The 16,081-nt window shown below is 39.4% G+C and overlaps 1 protein-coding gene across 1 annotated transcript; it reads right to left on the reverse strand.

Annotated features, from left to right (window-relative positions):
• Window positions 1-480: 480 nt before the first annotated feature.
• On the reverse strand, window positions 481-1,281 carry LOC116883557 (histone H1.4). Its single transcript, XM_032884737.1, has one exon. It carries the CDS (start codon window positions 1,229-1,231, stop codon window positions 572-574), a length of 660 nt encoding a protein of 219 aa, XP_032740628.1. The 5' UTR covers window positions 1,232-1,281; the 3' UTR covers window positions 481-571.
• Window positions 1,282-16,081: the final 14,800 nt, after the last annotated feature.

Raw genomic sequence — 16,081 nt, forward strand, 5'->3', positions numbered from 1 at the left:
AACTGCACAAATCTGCAATAGCTAACCTATTTAAGTACGACTGCTATCAAACACTGGGGAAATACAGAAAAATCTAGGAGTACTCTGGTTGGGTCTGCATGCTTAACTTAGCAGTCAGAACTGCAGTGAGAAGCAGGCGAGGGTTGTCAGGACACTGACCCAGTTCACTCCGCATTGAAGCGCTCAATGCTTATGATTCTCCCACTGCAAGTTCTGCTGTCTCCCTTAGAAGTTAACCGCACATCAACGTGGAAAACAAGGGTTCCATTGTCTAAGGGCCACTTGTGGGCTATGACCTCGGTTCCCCACTACCCCGCCCCGACGAGATGAAGTATGTACAGACAGACCTAGACAGGCAAGACTAACTAGCCTTGCTCTGAGACAATTAGAGTACCCCTCAGCACACGTACTTATCCCCAGCCCCTTAACTGTGAAGCTCAGCCCACTAGGTAGCGTTCCCACCCTAACCACGCCCCCTTAATGTGCAACAGCTCTTTTATTGAGACTCGTGGGTGGCTCTGAAAAGAGCCTTTGGGTTGTTGGGCTTCTAAGCAGTTGGCCAAAGAAAATTTTATTTCTTCTTGGCTGCTGTTTTCTTTGGCTTAGCTGCTTTAGGCTTGGAGGTTTTTGGTTTGGCCGCCTTGGGCTTCACCGCTCTCGCCTTGGCAGGGCTCTTGGGGGCCTTCTTAGCCTTAGTAGGTTTTGCTTTCTTCGGGCTTTTAGCTTTTTTGGCTCCTGCAGCTGCAGCCGGCTTCTTTGCTTTCTTTGGAGTCTTCTTAGTGCTCTTCTTGGGAGTGGCTGTTCCCGTAGCCTTCTTGGGCTTCTTGGCAGCGCCTGCAGGCTTCTTCGCCTTGGCCGCGCCTGCCTTCTTTGCTTTGGGCTTGGCTTCGCCGGAAGCCGCCTTCTTGTTGAGTTTGAAGGAGCCGGAGGCGCCGGTGCCCTTGGTCTGCACCAGGGTGCCCTTGCTCACCAGGCTCTTCAGCCCGAGCTTGATGCGGCTGTTGTTCTTCTCCACATCGTAGCCGGCGGCAGCCAGCGCTTTCTTGAGCGCGGCCAGAGACACGCCGCTGCGCTCCTTGGAGGCGGCCACAGCCTTGGTGATGAGCTCGGACACCGGGGGTCCGGACGCTTTGCGCTTCGCACCACCTGCGGCCTTGCGGGCCTTCTTCTTTATGGGTGTCTTCTCTGCGGGGGCCGGTGCGGCGGGCGCAGCAGGGGCAGTCTCAGACATGGTGAAGCGTGTGTAAGGAGAGAGAACTCGAGCCGGAAGCAGAGGCACTGGCCGGGACTCGGGCCGCCGCGCTGCGCCCGCCCGTTTATATAGGGCGGAGCTGCGCCGTGATTGGTGCGCTGTCCAGCCCGCCTCGCTGGCAGCCGCAGAGTGTCCTCTCTGATGCGGAGTTGTGTTTGTTACACCTCAAAAAAAGCCAAAAATGTCAAAATTCCCCACATAGAATTGCCCAGTTTTTCTCAAATAATGATCCTTGAAGTCTCAGACTTCATGCATATCTCAAAAAATGTGCAAAGCACTAAGCCTTCTGCCGAAAACTTGCAATATTTTCCGCGGTGTTCAGCAAATTTCAACTCAGAGAAACAAAACTTTCTATTTTCTTCGTAAATTATAAACTGATCTTCGACTGTACAGTTTTCTGACCCATCAAATACTATTCTTCAAGAGGTTAGCTTCTTGTGCAGCCCAAAACCATGCCATTGGCATTATGATTTTTATTACAAATCTGCACTTAAGTGAGGGAAGTAACACAGGCTCCTCCGAGAGTCCTGCCTATTGAGCCGAGGGCATTTGAGTTCATCAAACTGGTTTAGTTCAATGCTTAACAGATTATTTATCATTTTGAGTTAAAATCTTCTCTCCTAGTCCTTAAGCCTATATATCTGTGGTTTTATTTCTCCCCGCTCCACCTAAGTTTTTAAATAATTTCTTAGTATAATTGTTTTCTTTTTGCTCCCAAGGGTTGGGGGCGGGGCTGTTGCTTTTCCATCTCTGGACAACTACTCCTTTGGGTTGAGGTACCTCAAATTCAGAGTACTGGGGTCGGGGGAGATTACAAAACATATCTATGGTGCAGACATGAAAATGACTAATTTCCAAGTAGCATATAAATTGTGTTTTCAAAGTCTTTGGAAATGAAGGTGAGCTTTACTTTGAGGAATTTCTCTTGGATCTTGCTTAGTTCTGTTGACATATGTTTTAAGACTAAATTGTAATATATTATATTAAAACTAGATAATTGGACTATTGATCAAGAGAAACACAGATGAAAAATATAGCTCAGAACATCACTACTCCCATTGTTAGGGAATCCCAGCCCTGTTACTGAACAGCTGCTTTCCATACATGGCTACTTCTCATGAAGACATGGACTGATGTCTCCTTGAATGTGACTGACATTCAGGGTGAATGAGAGGTCAAGATTTTAATCTTAGAATCAGAGTCAAGAAGACACTCAAGCAGAATCAAAGACATGCCTTGCAAGACGTTGAATGAATAGTTTTGTTTATGTCGCTGCACAACCAAGTTAACATCTAAGAGGTCAATGAAAGCCCAATGATAATAATTATTTGTGGGATGTTTGATTGGAATTATATCCAGAAATTACAAGGCTCCCACTACAGAGACAAGATACAATGTTATCTTATGAAATAGTATACTATACATTAGCATAATATTCAATAATATAAGATATAATTCCATAATATACAATAGTATAAGATACAATGTTATATTATACAATAGTGCAAGATATAATGTTATATCATACAATAGCGTAAGATACAACGTTATATTATACAATAGCGTAAGATACAATGTTATATTATGCAATAGTGTAAGATACAATGTCATATCATGCAATAGTGTAAGATACAATGTTATATTACACAATAGTGTAAGATACAATTTTATATTATACAGTAGTATAAGATACAATGTTATATCATGGGATAGTGTAAGATACAATGATATATTATACAATAGTATAATGTGATGCCTGCTGTTTTGTGGTACAATTGTCTCTAACATCAGATTATCAATTCTACTGCCCTAAACCTTCCACACACAAAGCAATGCAAACAGAGGAACACAGAAGTTCAACACACTGTCCATGTGGTATTTTTAAGATCTTGTAGTATTATCGTTAATGATGAATTTGATATAAAATGATTTATATTATCAGTATTTCTATGCTATAATATATATTTCACCTTTGTGTATTAATAAATGAAAACTTTGGTGTTCATTCAAACTCTGAGCCAGAGCAGAGGAACTATATGGGTGTTTGATGCTGAACAGTGGGTTAACAACAAAAGCCCTCCTGCAAATGGTAGAACACATTAGTATTTGTTCTCTTTTTTTTGTGCGCTTTTCACTTGTCTAGTATTTGTTCTCTAATATTTTTCTTTGGCTTCTTGTTTTTCATTGACTTCAAGATGGGCGCAGGAATTAAACTCCCTGAATTTTGAGACAATTCAGGTTCACTGTGCCTTTCCCTTAAACTGCTTGCTTGACAGAGAAGGAAATGAAACTTGCCCACCATTAAATCAAGTAATTTTGATACTTTTAAAATAATGAGATAGGAACAATATAAGAAAACTTTACTCTTTTACATTAATCTGCCAGGCAAGTTAGCAATAGCAAAATTACACATGTATGTGTGAATCTTCATTATTGTATTTTAACTACAAATTCCAAACTTTTCTCCAGATGATTCTGACTAATGTTTCTCATGTGTCTAAAAATATGAGTGTTTTAGTTTCTCATAACATGTTCCTACCCAGTCATGTCTGAGAGCTCTCTAACTCGAACTGGGATGAAATGAGGCAAGCTTACCTCTTGTCCTGTTAGTTTTTCTGTGGAAATATGGGCTTGCCTGTTGTTCTAGTTTCCTTTCTTCTGTTATAATTAACTCTATGGTCAAAAGCAGCTTGGGAAGGAAAGGGTTTACTTCAGATTACAGGTTATAGTCTATTATCCAGAGAAGCCAAGCAGAAAACCAAGGCAGGAGCATGAGCATAAACCAATTGAGGAAAGCTACTAAATGACTTCCTCCCTGACTCTTGGTCAGCTGCCTTCCTTATATAGCTCAGTCCTACCTTCCTAGGGATGGGGCTGTCTACAACAGACTGGATCCTCTTACATCAGTTCGAAATCTAGAAAATAGCTCACAAACATGTCCATGGTCCAATCTGATGGAGGGTGATTCCCTCTTCCCAGGCGTGCCAAGATGCCAATCAAGATTTCTACAACACTGTCAAAAAGCTGGGCATGGACATGCCTACAGGATGTGAGCACATGCTAGGAAGCTTCAGTACTGCATACAGCTGAACAAGGAGGCAGGGTTTGTGGTGTACAACTGGATCAAAGAGAAAAGTTTAGTTAATCTTGGTAGGAATAGGGAGTAAGTAGGGGATAAGTCTTCAGGCTGCATCATCTGGGGCAGGGGGAATGGGGCAAAAAGTAATGATGGATGTTTGCTGTATTCACTCTCAACACTGGGACCAGTGGAAAACTTTGAGATCCCTCTGAGCCTCACTGGAGGAAGACTTTGCCACCCCCATGGGGCTAATGCACCAGTCTTCAACATGATCATGCTTATGTCAAACAACACACATGTACTCAGGACTTCAATTACACTCAACTGTCCTGTTTTAGCCTCCTGTGTCCCAGTGGGGGTGATAGGCATAACTCACTATTCATGTCTGACTTAAAAAAGTTTCTAAGCATTCTGGAGTGTTAGAGACATGGAACACTCTGATCATTCCACTTTGGATTGGATAACAACTCTCATAAGAGAAGCAATGTGATTTGTAGAAGAGTTGAAAGAAAAAGAGGCATGAACTTAGTTCCTTTTCCTCCACAATTTGAGTTCTTTGCCATTTCATTATGATGCTATGTATGATCATATCATGGGTAGTATTTTAAAGGCAGAGTTTGTAGAAGAGATGCTTTATAATAAACAGAATACCTATTTATTATCCCAGGCATCACTTTTCTTTTCAATGACAAATTAAGCTGTGGGTTGTATACTCAGAGGTATTTCTAGCAGTAGTGCTTGGAATTTTAAAAACTGGAAATAACCTCTATGTCCATCTAAATGTGGGTGGTTGAATGAGCACAGGTATTATCAACATAAGGGAATAATATGAAGCTACAAAATATCTCAGGATGATCTCTATGAACTAAATTGGGCTGAATTATTGGAAATACATTCAAGTAATAAGATAAATCCAAAAGAATATTCATAATATGATACTCTGTGATAAAGAAGGCAAAGCAAGAAAGATACTTTTTGCTCATCTGTATAGAATAAATACAGGGAAGATAAAGTAAAAACTAAAGAGATTGCTTGCCTATAGGAAGTAGAAGAGAAAGAAATAGAAAAAGTAGTGGGAAGAGAGGACATTTTCTTTGGTATATATTCTTTCATACAACACTGAATTGCACCTGTAACAAAGTTTGCTATCCAGGCAAAATAAGCTCTTAAGTAAATGGTTGAAACCAGTAGGAATCCAATCTGCATGTGAGACCATGATAACACTGGGGGTATTAAGAGAGAGATAAAATTAAAGGATAAAGGAAAACTAATGACTTAATACTGTAAGCTCAAAGCTACAAGGATACATCTCTCCATGCTGTGATCTTGTGGAAGTGTTTCTTCAGGAATATGAGATATTGATTTAAACAGTTGTTTCTATACATTAGAATCAAACAAACATATATAATATTACTACATTTACAGAACTAGAACACAGGTCTGAGCATGAGCTTGGAAAGGTCAGTATACATACATGTCTTCTCTGACAACTGATGGAGCATAGAAGTAGGTCACTTTCTAGTGGCAGTTACCGTACTGATGTGGCTTTTATACATCATTAACCAACAAAAGGAACTTGAGTTTCTTATTGAAGTTTGGTGGATTTTATGGCTGGGGCACAATATTATTCAATGTGACTGGGATATGGTGCAAGGTTAGAAAATGAGATTAGGAAAAAAGAAAAATGAAACTTGTTGAAAATTGAATGCAAGAAAATTTTAAGGAACTCCTAATTGTAAACTAATCCTATTTGACAGAAGGAGGAGGAGAAAGAATTTGGTTTTTATTTTAACCTATGGAATAATATGTTATATATAATAATATACAATCTTACATATAATATACTATTAAAAACCATATTATTAATTGATAATATCTTATTTATAATATACATGACCATAGAATAACATATTATATATCAATATTATACATGTCCAATATATATGTTACATATATAAATATATAATCCACAAATACATAATAGGTGTGGAGAAACTTTTATATGGTTTAAGTCTGATTAATAGATATAGAAGGAAAGAAGGAGCCTACCATGTAATCACTGTTATATTCTTATTGATAGATATAATCTATGATGGATGTAGAAGGGCAAGATTCCCAGAGTTTTCCATAACTTTCCCGAAATGTTTCTTAATTATGAAGAAAAAGATAGTCTATAGTGAAGAATTCCAACAGGAACCACATTGACACAGTAAGGTAAGTGTTACAAAGTAATAAGACATATCTATTCCCATCACTCTGCATTCCAAGAAATGTGCTTGCCCATTTTGTCAAGATTTCCTGAAAATATATATCTTGTAGCTTGCCTTTCTGCTCTTGTGATAAACATCATGGCCAAAAGAAACTTGGATATTATCTTAGTCATTATTCCATTTCTTTGGAGAGAAACCATGGCCAAGGCAACTCTTATTCAAGAAAGCCTTTGACTGGGGACTTGCTCACTAATAGTTTCAGAAGTTTAGTGCATTATCATTATGGCAGCAGGCATAGTGAAAGAGAGGTGGAAAGCTGTATCCTAATCCATAGGCAGTGTGTGTTTATATGTGTGTGTCTTTCATGAGCTTTTAAAACTTTAACCTCTCCCCCACCTCCCAGTGATACACTTTCTCTAGTAAGGCTACACCTTCTAATCCTTCTAATCCTATCAGAGTTTCACTCCCTGGTGACTTCAAATATATGAGCCTATGAGAGCCATTCTTATTCAAACCACCATAGGAAGGAAGAGAAGGAGCTTTTAACTTTTATATACTATAGCCCATCACCGAGGGAAGTTAACCTTGAACTGAAGGCAGAAACTAGAAAGCACCATGGAGGAAAGCTGCTTACTGGTTTGCATTCAAAGGTTTGCTGGTTCTCATGTGTTTCTTATACAAGACAGAACCACTTCCCCAAGGGTGACACTTCACAATCAGCAATCAAGAAGATCTCTCACAGACATGGCCAAGGGCCAATATAATCTGGGTCATACTTCAACTGAGACCCCTCTTATCAGTTGACTCTGGGTTGTGTCAATTTGAAAATAAAACCCTACAGGATAATACATAACATCACTCCAGGGGAAACATTAGACAAATGCAAGTCAAGGGACAATCTTCAAAATGACTGATCATGATTGGGGATGAGTGGATGGCTGGTTGAGTTAGCACACACAAGGAATTGCATTCAGTCCTCAACTTATACCACTCTTCAAAATATGAGACCCATTGCAGGCTGGAAGAGACGAAAGAAAAACAAAAACTAAATTCCATGTGATTTCTGAATCATGTCTAAGAGCCAACAAAGGACACTAGTGGGAAAATCTGTGGAATTTGGAAAGATATCTGAAGCTTAGTTAATATTGTATTATTGTCTATTTCCTATTCTTGATAAGTATATGCAGTTATATAAAATATCAACATTGCTGCAAGGTGGTTGAAGGAAATAAGGAAATTCTTGAATGCTCCTTGAAACTTTTCTACAAATAAAAATAATTCAGAATAAATCTTTCTCAGAGTGGTAGAATTTTCATTCTTGTGTCTAACTCTGCATGTATTTATGTATTTTCTAAGGTTTATTTTTTTTGGTAGTTTTTTTTTCTGATGCTAATGCCCTCAATAATTTTGACACTGTTTTGCCTTCTTATAGCCTGGACTTTTAGTGAAATAATTTACATTTATTTTTCTTTCTCAAGTTATTATGTATATGTATCTTTGAGCAATACAGTTCAATTTGCCTTGCTTTTGAAACTATTTGAAAACAATTGGAAATAATAGTAGAGTTAGAGTTTTGTACCTTATTGGGGGTGGGGCTCAGGTTTTGTTGATTTGTTTTGTTTTCTCTTTAACAAGAGATTTCCTTTAGTATTTTATTTTTATTTGGGGATGTTGCCCCCCACCCCCACCCCCATCCCCCCGAAGCAGAAGGTTGTACTAGCATGGCATTTATAATCTTCCTGCCCTAGGCTCTGAAGTGCTGGCATTACAGGTGAGTCCCACCATACTAGCAAGTCCAGGTTGTCTCTTTCCTAACTATGTAGTACTTCACAGCATTCCTAATGCTGCAGCCTTTAATATAATTCTTCATGTTGTAGTGACCACAACCATCACAACCATAATATTATTTTCATTTTTACTTCATAGTTGTGATTTTGCTAACTGTTATGAATCAAAATATAACCATCTGATGTGCAGGATATCTGATATGTGATCCCTGTGAAAAGATCATTCAACAACTCCCAAAGGGGTCATGACCCACAGGTTGAGAACTGCTGATATAGAGGCTGCTTCATATAATAAAAGAATCCCAGAATATTTGTTAACTTATAGAGTCTTGTCCACATTCTAGAATGTACAATGTGGACAATTTGTTTGTAACCTTGGATTCCTGAGCTATCATTGGCAGTGTTGCTGTTGCCACCAAATATGATACTTAGATACTTTGCTCAGCCACTCTAGCTTTGAAGCACCCTAGTGCAAGGACCAGAAATATGAAGGTTTCCAGCTCCCTGCATCATGTCTCCTTAGCTGCAGTGCTGAGTACCAAGGCACAAGGATAAACTGACTCCTTTGTACCCTATCTGCACCTCTGATGAAACAGCTCTGTTAGGAGTGTTAGAGTCTTCATTACTTATAGAGACACAAGAGACAGCTTAAGGGAGGAGAGATAGGTCTGTGTTCATGGCTTTAGAACTTTCTAGCTTCAGGGGTGTGAATTTCTGTTGAGACAGAACATCGGTAGTGGCATAAGTGTATATACTTCTTGCTTGTCAGTAGCTGAGAAACACATAAGAGAGGAGTAGGATACCAGATAAATCTTTCCAGGGTAGATCCCTACTGACCTATTTTCTCTAGGTGGGTCTTACCTTCTACTTTTCACCATTTCTCAGTCACTCCATTTACCAACCCTGTAGGGGACTAACACATTATTGAGGTGAGAGCTTCAGCATCTACTCACTTTCTAGAAGACTAACATGCAATCCCCCCAGGATATGAGCACGTGGCCTGATCTTCAAATTAAACTGAGTGGGCAGAGTAAAATGTTTCTTTAAGCTGCTAAATTTTGCCAGTTCTTTGCTATGTTGCATGAATAACCTAAACTGTAATGGTTTACATTACTGTTACATTCATTTACATTGCATTACATTACTGTAATTTAGTAACTGAGTAGTTATTTTTTTTAGGAACTCATATTGTTAATAACCTTCATAAACAAACATATCTTATATCACTGGTCCCCTCAAACACATTTGCATGTATTTGACCTATTTAAGACAAGAATTTGAAGTATTAATAGATACCCCTTTTTTACTTATAACATGCTACCATTATCTTCTCCATTTTTCCTTCTTTTTTAGTTTTAAAAAGTTTATTTTGTGTACTTGTGTTTTGCCTGGATGTACGTCTGTGTTCCACATGCCTGCAGTGCCTTTAGAGGCCAGAAGAGGACATTAGATCACTTTGAACTAGATTTACTGAATGTTGGTGTTGGGAACTCATCTTGAATCTTCAGCAAGATCAGCCAGTGCTGTTAACCAGGGAGCCATCATTTGAGTCCCAATAATCCATTTTAATAAAAAAAAAAAAAAAGCCTAATTACTATGGGATACCAAGAGGGAATCCTTCTTATAAGTTAGCTTCTTATTTTTTCTTTTCAAAAAGTATATGTGAGCAATGTTTATATATAGGGATGAGAATTTTAGTACGTGCTTTCTTGGGCTAGGAGATCTTAAAAATATACAACATACATGTTTATGTACATGTTCTTATAAGCAGTATACAAATCTCTTAATTCTGGAAATAAGAATGTTCTCCTCTGTCTGTAAAGATGACATGTAAGTATTTTTAAGAGAGATCTCTTGACCATTTCTAAGGGCATTAGTGAATTGCATCCTTTCTTGTTGAAAACACACAGGGAAGCAGCTACCCCTTGTGAACCATCCTCTTTCTAGATGAGGCCAAGAAGTAAGGCAGAAAAAGTTATGGGAACATAGGCACGTAAAGGGGCCTGGTACTCCAGAGTCTGGTTAAAACTTATCACCAGATGAAAGTCAAGAACTGTAACACATTCAACACTTGTTAAAAGAGTTGCCAATGTGGAAACAATGTTTCCTTTGCAATAGATACTTTCAAGGAAGAATGCAAACATAACAGTGAATCATGGTTAGGGCTAAAACCCAAATGATCTTAGTTTTTGTGTTTAGCAGTAGGCCTTCATTTTTCTAGCAATCTTACTAGAAACTCACAGTAAAAGACATTTCTTAACCCTTTGTACAAACTTTATGATCTGTGACTTTACCTTTCCAGCCTACGACCCTATCCAAGGCACCCTCAGAACTACCCACTAGATATAGTTGTTGAAAAGGGGCAAAGAGGCAGAGGAGAGGGAGTCTCTTAGACACTGGACAGTTTAATCCCCATAGCTTCCTAAGTTGTATAAACAGTTACCAATGGACAATGAAGTAAGAATGCCCTGGTGAAACCCACACCTATGATCCTGGGTCTACTTTATTCTTCTGTTCAACTTATCTATCTATCTATCTATCTATCTATCTATCTATCTATCTATCTATCTATCTATTTATGTGTGCACACTAACACTTGTGTGCAAACGTGTGTCCAGGCCAGAGGACTTTGGGTGTCACTCCCTAGAAGCAATCTTATTTTTGAGATAAAGTCTCTAGTTAGCCTCAAGCTGGGCCAATAGAAGACCTGCCTAGCTTTGCCTCTCCAGCTCCTTATCACAAGGCCCTCTGTCCATGCTTGCTTTCTTTTACATGAATTCTGGGAGTTCAATTCAGGCCTGTAGTTTGCACAGCAAGCAATTTATCCACTGAATTTGATTCCCAGCTCTGCCAAGTCTCTCTGTTTAATAAAATGCTGCTCTGCTTCAAACTTGCTTGCCTTGAAATTCTTTTTACACTGAAATCAAGGAACCAATGTAATTGAGAGATCTCTGAAAGGGTAGTATATAACTGTAATTTTTCCAAAACCTATTTTTAATGATGGATCTTAAATGCTTTAACCTCCTTTTGACTTACCACCCACCAGGGGTAGCAGAAAAGAAAGGATACATGGAAGAGAACCCAAGCTTCATATGTCCTCCACAGGAATTGCCTCAAAAAGTGTCTTGCCTCAACATCTGTCCCAACTGACATCACTCTGGCAATCAGCCCAAATCCTCAAAACAACAAAAAACTATAACATGCCACCAAAAGTTTTTTGTATGTTTCTCTCTATGTAAAGTCCCAACAAATATAACTTAACTATACAATATAAGACAGACCAATGCATACATATGGTTAATAAAAACATCCTTCATCACATGTCCTTTCACATGATTACTTTAACAAAACATCCTTTCTCCTGTGTCTTCTTTACCTAAACATTCCTTCACGGGTCTACATTAGTCATTTACCTAGGTCCACTTCATACAAAACAAATAAACAAACAAACAAACAAAAAACCCCAAGAAAAATATCATCCAATCAACTTTCCAAAGAACCCTTAAGTTTCTACTTCAGAAGTATTCCAGGCTGCTGGGGTAGTTCTGGGTTGTGTTTCCTGCTGCACTCAGCAACCCTTTGAATTTTCGCCCCTGTCATTTTCTTGCTTGAACTCCATGGACTTTGATTAAGAAGGTTCTCTAGGGGATTAGAATGGAATATATGATGGGATTTATTAGAGTGGTTTACAAGCTGTGGTCCCACCAGTTCAGCCATAGCTGTCTCCTGATGGAAAGTCCAAGTATTGAGTAGTTGTCAGTCCCCAAGGCTGGATGTCTCAGCTGCTCTTCAGTATAAGTCTGAATTCTAGGGAAGGGGGCACTAATGCCAGTGAAAGGAATGCCTCAGTAGCAGAATACATGCACTTGCCCGTGAGAGTGAGGGCAAGTAGACAAAAAGCAAATGTTCCCTGCCCCCTTGGCTTTTATCTAGGTTGCCATGAGAAGGTGTGGTCCAGATTTAAGGTGTGTCTTCCCACCTCAGAACACTCAATCAAGAAAATTCCCTCCTAACTGTGCCCAGCTCCTTGAATTTTTACTTTTAGATGTAGTCAAGTTGACAACCAAGAACAGCACCACAGGTTTGTAACAATCACTCTAGCCCTGTATAATTTACATCAGCCATGAAACAAAGAGTTGTAAGTTATACATGATGATATACTTGTAGTTTGCTGTAGAGTAGATACTATGTAGCAGAAAACGGTCTCAGAACAGGACTCTTTTAGACTTTACCATAAGCTCATGAGCTATTACTATCATTTCCACAGAAGATCAAACTGAATCTGAAGATGTAACGTACCTTGTAGGTTACATCTTATAGGTTTGTAGGTTTGCTATCTTCTCTTTTGGAAAAATTCCTCCAGTGACTAATTCTACTACCTTTTGGAAATGACTATTTCCTAAGTATGAGAAAATGCCATTTTAATGTTTCTTCCTTTTATTTTTATATACTTTCATTTGTTATGGAAATAGGGGAGAAATACAGGGGCAACATAAGAGATCAAAGTAATTTGCTGGAGTATATACAATAGACCAGGGGTTGAGTTCCAAGCCTAACACAGTCACGGATGCTCAAATCTTTTGTATAAAATACAACAGTACTGCAAACCTATGACCTATTTTCATCCTTCACACACTTTAAATCACCTCTAGACCATTTAGTTTATAATATAGCTGTTCTCAATCTGGAGGTCGAATGACCCTTTCACAGGGGTTGCCTAAGACCATTGGAAAATACAAAAGTATTTAATTATGATTCTTAAAAGTAGCAAAATTACAGTTGTGAGACAACAACAAAAATAATTTTATTGTTGGGAGGTCACCACAACAGGAGGAACTGTATTCAAAGAATCACAGCATTAGGAAGTTTGAGAACCATTGCTATAATACAATGTAAAATCATGTGAATATCTGTTATACTGCATTTTAAAGACAATAATGTCTAGATTTGTGGTTACTTTGACCTGTGGGATAAGGAAGGATACATGGACTTAAAGTTGAGACATGATAAAATGTTAGAATACCTATAGACTGCATCAAGGTACTCTTTCTAGGACGGGGATAATTCAATGTTTGGGTTCACCCCACTTTCCTCTTTTGTTTTCTTCTTGTTCCTTGTATCCTCATCCCTTTGTTCTCATCTGCTGTGATCTCACCCCTTTGACTTTGTGTGCAGTGTTCCCAAACCTCTTTCCCTGTCTTAGGTTTTTTGCTCCGAAGAGACACCATGACCATGGCAACTCTTATAAAGAGTTCTTATAAAGAAAAACCTTTAATTGGGACTGGCTTACAGTTCAGAGGCAGAGTCCACTGTCATCAAGGTGAGAAGCATGGTGGCCTGCAGGCAGACATGGTGCTAGAGAGGGAGCTGAGAGTTTATATCAAGATTGGCAGGCAGCAGGAAGAGAGAGACACTGGGCCTGACTTGGACATTTGAAACCTCAAAGCCCACCCCCAGTGATACATTTCCTCTAACAATGACACCCCTCCTAGTAGTGCCCCTCTTTATAAGCCCTTTTCCTTCAAACTACCACAGGCTGCAAATGCAAGTCTCCTACCCCTTCGGCCTCAAGTTCAGTGCTCCCAACCAGAACATACTTCCTCAACTTTTCTTGTGAAAAAATTTTGGAGTCTTCAACTGTCTTAGTTAGGGTTACTATTGCTATGATGAAACATCCTGACCAAAATCATGTTGGAGAGGAAAGGAGGAAAGAAGATAGGGCAGGAACTTGGAGGTAGGAGCTGATCCAGAGGCCATGGAGGGCCATGCTGCTTACTGGCTTGTTTAATCTGCTTTCTTATAGAATCCAGGACCACTAGCCAAGGGATGGCATCATCCACTGTGGACTGAGCTCTCCCCTATCAATTATAAGAAAATTCCAGATAGCTAGATCTTTTGCAGGCATTTTATCAATTTTCTCTTTTCAGAAGACTAGCAAGCTAACATAAAACTAACCAGCATGTCAACATTCTTGGATTTACAGGTCAACGCTCTTGAATCCACAGAGTAGGAGACTCAGTGCACATGCTGAAGCCAGTCCTGACTGAAGCAGCCATCAGCTGTGGGCTCCAGCAGCATAAGAGATAGTGTGGTCTGTAGGACTAGGCAAGGCCTTGAGCACCATTCTCCAGCTCCTTTGGAAAGGAGCTTTTCCTGGTCTCACCATTAGTATATTTGTATAGCAGTGCAGGGAATGTTTCAGAAAACTTCTGCAGGGAGAACTAGGTGCAGGTAATTAGGTCACCAGATGATGAATGAATAGAGAGAGTGCTGAGGGAGGGCAGGGGTAACCAAAGGGCAGCAGAATTGAGCCACCTCTCCTCTGCTAGAGAAACAAGGCAGGGGGAGATGATACTGTCCAGCAGATGCAGAACTGAACCTTCTGAGATAGGGGAAGTGCCAGCTGACAGGACCAGCAGATTGGCTTGCAGTGGCCAGAGTGATGACAGGGAAGTCACAAGAAGCAAAAAAAAAAAAAAAAAGGGAAATGAGAATAGTCTGGTCATTCTGTTACCTTCTATTATTGCTTCGGATTGGACAAATGCTGACACAGGGCAGTGGTGGCAATTACCTTTAATGTGAGTGCCTGGGAGGCAGAGGCAGGTGATGCTCTATGAGTTTGAGGCCAGCCTGATCTACTTAGTGAGTTCAGTCTAGTCAGGGCTATGTAGTAAGACCCTATCTCAAACAAAACAAGACAAGACAAGACAAACAAAACAAAGATAATTGCCAATAAGCAATTATTATAAGGTAAGCAAGACAGTGGGAAAAGAGTAGACAGAAAGAAAGGAAGCATTCCAAAAGATAGAAAGTTCCGAACATGACTGTTGGCTTGCTGTTTTTATTATGAAACATTTGAGAAGATGAGATATAATGTGATTAGAATAGTACTTAGAAATGATACAGGATTTTTTTTTTTGAAAAATAAAACAGATCTTACCTGGCGCCTGGGGGAAGAGGGCAGGTGTCCTATTTGGGTATTAATAACTAAGGGGGTGTCTTAATTTGTTTTTTATCTGAGAAACAATAAACAGTATTAACTTGGAGAAATAATTAAATGAAACAAAAATAGTCAAGAAAGTGACTCTAAACTTGTTGGGTTACTAGATCACTGAGAATCAATTAGATTGATTAGAGAATCAATTATCCTGATAATCACAACAGGAACAGCTGACAACAATAGTTAGCACTTTTTACAGATTCCTATTACCTTACTTTCCCAATAACAGTGACTCTCACTGTGTGTTAGGCTCACCTGCTTACACTCTTCCCTAACCCTGCCGTCTTACACATGTCCTTCCCTCAGGAAATAGAATTCTAACAGTATTTGCTTCATACACCATCACATATACTAGGGTTTGGTCACACAAATAAACTCTTGCAACACAGTGAACATCATGAATTAATTACTGAAAGGTCAGCAGCATATTTCTCACAGTCATAATCTGGTTTGTATAGCATTGGCACTGATTTGGCAGCAGGGCTGTGTATCTGGGCTTCTGAGCTTTCTGCAGGGCCAGGGAAGGTGACAGCAACAGTAGCAATCCCAAGTGCTCATCCTAACATAGATGAGGCACCAAAAAACCAAAGCTAACCTCATGGGTTCTTCCATTTTACTAAACCCTACACAAGCATCTATGAAATGCAGTGAGAACATGCATTTACAGACTGCTTTTACCAAAAAACATTTAGTCATTGTGATCCAAAAGGTGACTAAAGCAAGGTGAACCTTGGTTCTCTGCTTTATTCTCTC

The sequence above is a fragment of the Rattus rattus genome, chromosome 14 (genome assembly GCF_011064425.1).
Source record: "Rattus rattus isolate New Zealand chromosome 14, Rrattus_CSIRO_v1, whole genome shotgun sequence".
Classification (NCBI taxonomy): Eukaryota; Metazoa; Chordata; class Mammalia; order Rodentia; family Muridae; genus Rattus; species Rattus rattus.

Excerpts from the sequence above, each read along its gene's own strand:
- LOC116883557 (XM_032884737.1), bottom strand. The coding sequence starts at position 1,231 with ATGTCTGAGACTGCCCCTGCTGCGCCCGCCGCACCGGCCCCCGCAGAG.